Source organism: Lentinus tigrinus, assembly GCF_003813185.1.
Source record: "Lentinus tigrinus ALCF2SS1-7 unplaced genomic scaffold L226scaffold_45, whole genome shotgun sequence".
NCBI lineage: Eukaryota > Fungi > Basidiomycota > Agaricomycetes > Polyporales > Polyporaceae > Lentinus > Lentinus tigrinus.
In genome coordinates, this window is record NW_027137954.1 from 1 (window position 1) to 5,434 (window position 5,434).

The 5,434-nt window shown below is 55.9% G+C and overlaps 2 protein-coding genes across 2 annotated transcripts; both read left to right on the forward strand.

Moving 5' to 3' along the window:
• Positions 1-758: 758 nt before the first annotated feature.
• L226DRAFT_471403 (uncharacterized protein) lies at positions 759-1,412 on the forward strand (the record flags this gene model as incomplete). Its single annotated transcript, XM_067676380.1, has 1 exon — positions 759-1,412. A coding segment is annotated over one exon (654 nt), but the record flags the coding sequence as incomplete, so codon positions are not given.
• A 2,830-nt stretch (positions 1,413-4,242) lies between these two features.
• On the forward strand, positions 4,243-4,716 carry L226DRAFT_471418 (uncharacterized protein; the record flags this gene model as incomplete). Its single annotated transcript, XM_067676382.1, has 1 exon — positions 4,243-4,716. A coding segment is annotated over one exon (474 nt), but the record flags the coding sequence as incomplete, so codon positions are not given.
• Between the last annotated feature and the right edge of the window lie 718 nt (positions 4,717-5,434).

Here is a 5,434-nt window from a genome sequence, read left to right on the forward strand (position 1 = left end):
CTCCGCATAGCCAAACAAGAAGATGTAGTTTGAGTAAGAATGGTTCCAATGAGTCGGTGCAACCGACGGAGCCTCGTGGTCGGTCAGGGGAGAGCATGACATGGACATGAAGAACGCATCTGTAATGTTGTAATATACACATATACTACGCCGAATGGTGCTTCTCTGCTGTTGCATGCACAGTTCCCTCCGAGTCACTCGTTGAAGTTCAGTCTAATTCTGCTGTTATATGAAGCGCTAGACCACGTGGCCCCCTCCTCTAGCTGAAGCGCCAGGACATGCGTCTTGCCACCCTTGCTTCCTCGCGCCACTCCTACACCTCGCACTGAAGATGGTCAACTTCCAACCACACCCCGAACCACAGAACGATAACGATGACCCTTTCCATGGCGGACGATTTGTGTTTGAGGAACCTGCCGCGGTAGAAGGTCAGAATCTATCCTAGACTACGGTTCTGGTCTGCTGATTGCGCTCCAGGTCGTCAAGTCCACTTCGCCTCGGATCGTTCTACTTCCCGCGATATTGCATTCTCTGTCCGCTCCCAGTTGACGTTGCCTGGAGATTCGGCGGAATATCGAACGACGGGAATTGGCCCCGAACCACGTCAGCCTCGCGCAAGGTTCTGCCATACCCTCTCGCTCTTCATCGTAGGCATACTCCTTCCCCTTGGCTTGTCTGTGCTACTTCGGCCAGAGCTGGGACGGTCCCTGTATCGCCACGCAGCTTTTCATTACAATTCTCTTCCCTCCCCGCCTATCTTCTTTGACCGTCGTCGTCACCAACTTCCAGCGCATCTGACCCATTACATCGACAACGCCGTTCGCCAGTCTTACTTGCGACAGTTCACACCTCGTGATCATGCACTAGCCGTCGACGGGGCCTGTATTGTTCCGAACCTATCAACGAGGACAGAGACTTCCCCATCTAGGTCTCATAAACCCACGTCGTCGCATCCTGCCGAAGTCATCTTACGAGAGAACCTGCACGGCGGGAGTTGTTGGACGTTACCGGCTTCACATGGACAAGTCGGTATTCGCCTACCTCACGTCATACATCCGTCTTCCGTGACTATCGACCACCTTCCCAAGGAAATCCTGCAGGACATCGGACAGGCTCCACGCCGCATGCGATTGTGGGGTACTCTGGATGGAGATGTGAACGCGCAACTGTACGGGGAGGCGCTTGATCAGCTTCATGAAGGACCTCCCATCACGGAAGGGTACACTTTCGTTCATCTGGCCGATTTCGAGTACGATGTCTACGCCGACCATCCGATCCAGACCTTTCCCGTTCAAGCACACGTGTACGAGAAGCGTCTTCACATCGGCGTCTTCGTCATCGAGCTATTAGATAACTGGGGAAGTCAGGAGACATGCTTGTACCGTCTGCGGATTCATGGGGACCTAGTGTGAGTGCTTCAACGCTTGCGTTGTATCTAGATGCTGACGATACATAACATCTCTCAGCGTTGTATAATCCGCGATGCCGCACGTCGTGCAGCTTAGCGCTTAGCGCCATCGACATCGTAAAGTTGTTTGTAGTATGTTACACCCCAATGCATACCCCTTTGCTCGCGTTTATAAGGGCCCCCTTGATTGAGACCTCGCATGACGAATCGTACATTGCGAGCGCAGCTGAAGAAGTGCGGACGTCCGCCAGCTCAAGCTTCTTACCACCAACACCCCCAATACGCCACCCGCATACCATCTAGTCAGAGGTTCGTGTTCGCTGCGACGTCTTCAGGTGTATTGGACTAATTGGGTCTGTAGCTCTCTGATCTATGGACCCACGATACTCTTCAGACGCATATGGAGCGCAGGCAGCTCCGAATGCTCCTCCGCCCGTTAACCCGTCGTACCCCCAGTCGCCTCCGCGGCGGCCCATATATGACGCCGAACCGCGAGGTCAACCTCCCGTCCAGTTTGTTCACCCCTACCATGCCTCTGGTGCCTACCATCCTCCGCCTCAACCCGTGGACACCCGGGTGCATGCGAACGGGCATCCAGCACCGCCTTATCCCCCGAATGGTGAGCCCCAACGTGTAGACGCCTGGGGTTATACGAATGTGCAGCCCGCACCGTCCCATCCCCCGAACGGCAGTCCGATGCCGGACGGTTATCGCTCCAACTATCACGGCGCAGCGCGAGGGACGAGCTACGCGTCGTACCCACAGGGACAGTACACTCAGAATGGGAATATGCACGGCCTTGCGGGCGATCAGGGCTTCACGCAGCATGGCTATCGATCCTATACTGACGGAGGCCTTGGTACACATCATGCTCCTGTCCCTAATCACGCTCCTCTCAATAATCTGCCTCAGACTGGCTCGCAGGAACCCCAGTACCGCGTTCCTGGCTCGTACTTTGCACCCCCTCTCAACGCTGCTCCACCCGTCCCTGCCGCTATTGACCGGTCTGGCGGAGCATACAACGTACGTCCAACTGATGCTCGCACGGCTCCAGGTCTGGCTTTCCAGGGGGCCGTACCGAATCAGCAGCACGTAGCTCCTGGGATCATCCCTGTCGCTGGCAATGGAAGTGCCGTTCCTCCTGTCCCGGAGCCGGTGCAGCAATCCCTGCCTACCTACTCGGGTCCAGTCAGAGGCAAGCTTCATCCTCCAGACGGCGTGATCCCGATTGACCTTGATCCAAATATGGTATGTGTGCTCGTCGAGTTGAACGGCTCATAACTTAGGAAGATTGATTTCTAGGCGCATGAGGATGCTCTCGCCGTCTGGTACGGTTTGCCGGAAGAGGATCAATACCGGTTGATTGAGCTCTACCGTCGTGCGCAGCAGGGTCGCCCAATGGATGTGGATCTCGCGTCGATCCCGAACAAGGTACGTCTCGTCGCATTGTCGAGAACCCCGCCAACTCTACTGAGCGCGAGGACCTCACCGTTCAGCCACTTTTCACAACCGGTTCTGCCGCTGCGGAGAAACCCAAGCCCAAACCCCGTCGAGGGAAGTCGAAGGGAGCGAATCCACCGCCTCCTACCACTACATACAGGCAGCCGTACGTTGAAGACGCCGATGACGAAACGGTATGACTTCGTATAACATGCTTCTCTGAGCCGTGGTTGACGGCACGCATAGTCAGAGGAGGAACCGTTAGCGAACAAGGTTAAGGGAAAGGTCAGGTTGAATGTCGTTCTAAGTCGTCGGAAGGGCTGACCTCGCCGTAGTCGCGCGCCGCCAACTCCACTGTACCCACGCAGTTCGGAGTCCCTTTTGAGGCCGCTCATCGACCTATGGCAAACCCTTCAGATGCACCTCGAGGTGGTCAGCCGGGTGCTATGCACTTCGGTGTTGTGATGCTGGACGCCGTTCAGGGGTTGGACGAACGGATGGACCGCATGGAGTGAGCACATGTTTGTTCGTTCCCGCGTCAACGTTGACTCATCGTGCGCATGCGCCAGGAACATGTTCTTGAATCACCTACGACTCGGAAAGCAAGGCAAAAATTCCGGCCGCAAACACACGAGGAAGCAGCCAGCTTCTAGACCCCAGGCCGCCCCAGAGGAGGCTGATACAGACGAGCCGATGGACGATATCATGTCCAGCGACGAGTCAAACGACTCTGGCGAAGAGGAGTACTCTGAGACGGACATCAAAGAAGCTCAGCTGCGTGAAGAAAAGCTGAAGAAAAAGGATCACCCTCATCAAGTTCGACTAGCGGTGAGTAGTTCAAGGTTTTTTTTTCGCTGTTGATATTGTGTTCATTGTCCATCTAGGCTGCTGTACGGTACCATCTGGACAAAAAGCTCTTGAAGTTCAAGCACCCATCCTTCTTACCCCTGAAGTTCCCCAAATTGACCGATGCTCAACTGAAGGAGTACGAGAAGCTCAATACTGCGTACTTCACTCGGGATAACTTCGGGATTGACTTCGTGCGAAGTTGGAAGAAGTGTTCGTACAACGTCGAGGCAAAAGAGTTTTTCATCGACGACTTTCTGGACGCGGTCAAGGGCAGATCTTACAGCGATCCACCGATTCCTCCTCACAAGCTTTCCAGGAAGGCGGTTGGCGACACCTTGGATGGACACATCAAGCACCTACGTTCTGAGTTCAACCGGTTTGCAAAGCCCGACCCGGTCAAGGACAGGAAGAGAAAGCTTCGGAAGCGATGCGCTTCTCGACAGAAGACGGTGCGCACTTAGATCGTGCTGGCTTCGCTACAGATGTACTGACGCTGCCGACTGTCACAGACGCTGAAGGTTCGCAAGCTCGTCGTAGACCTCCACGATCTCGTACGCCACAAGATTTTGTTTGAGAAGTTGAAGCCTAGCCACATGAGTGGCGACGAGCCTCAGTTCGACAGTGAAGACGGCGAACGGCAAACATACCCGCGAACGTTCTTTATCGTGGAGGCGGCATGGCAGAGCAAGCTGCTGAAGGATTTCCTCCGGACGCTCGACCAATGGCACATCGAGGACTGGCGCCAGAGCATCGGAGATCGCCTACCGGGAGGAAGTCCTCCACGCATCCGGATAGCAAGAGCGAATCCGAAGGTGAGACAGAGTGCTGCCCCGAAGGGTCTCTGGAAGAACTGCTACGATCGGAAGTGGTTCGCGAAGCTCAAGCCGCACAAGCAGCGGGAGCTGGAGGTCATCGATCAGGATTACGACTTCCGCCTCCCTGATTGGACGATGCCGGAGGATTTGAAGGACGGTGGCGACGTTCTCATGGAGGTATACGAAGAGACCGATGAGGAGTAGTCGGAGAGGAAGTTTGTATCGTCTATTGCTTAAGATCACTAGGTACCCGCATCATGTCTACCACAATCACCACAAGCCTATGTTATTCCCCAAGGCGGCAACTATGGGCCCTTTCGACCTCTGCCACGGACCTCGGGACGAAGGTGGTGAACAAGATTGAAGGCTGCTTGATGCTCGGTGGCTGTGTTTCATAGGTGAGTCCCCGTTGTACACGCCGCAGCGCACTCGGGAGGTCGGAGGAGATTGGTAGAGAAGCCCGCATGGGAACTTGCGGCGGCTTTCAGCGGCACGGCCGCGGCAGAGCTTGTTTGAGCTCAACGACAGGCGGCCAGTGGCTCGCCGGTGTGATGCGGACAAACCCGTGCGCGAGAGCATGAGCTCCGTCGAGTTCTACAGAGGTTTCGGGAGCTTATCGGCTTGCCGGTGTTGATACGCAGCGGCGCTAGAGCCTGGGCGAGGCCGGAGCTCCTTTGAGCCCCATAGAGCCCAAAGGAGCTCGTCGGCTCACCGCCGTGGCGCTCTCTCGAGCTCCGGAAGTGGCGGACCAAGAGCTGCTTTGGGCTCTATGTTGCTGTCAGGAATTCGTCGAGTCGCCGGCGTGTACGCCGCGGCGTTCTGGAAGATACGGTGGTAGAGCCCGAAAGACACATAGGCGAGGCCGACGAGCTCCTTTGAGCCCCATAGAGCCCAAAGGAGCTCGTCGGCTCGTCGCCGTGGC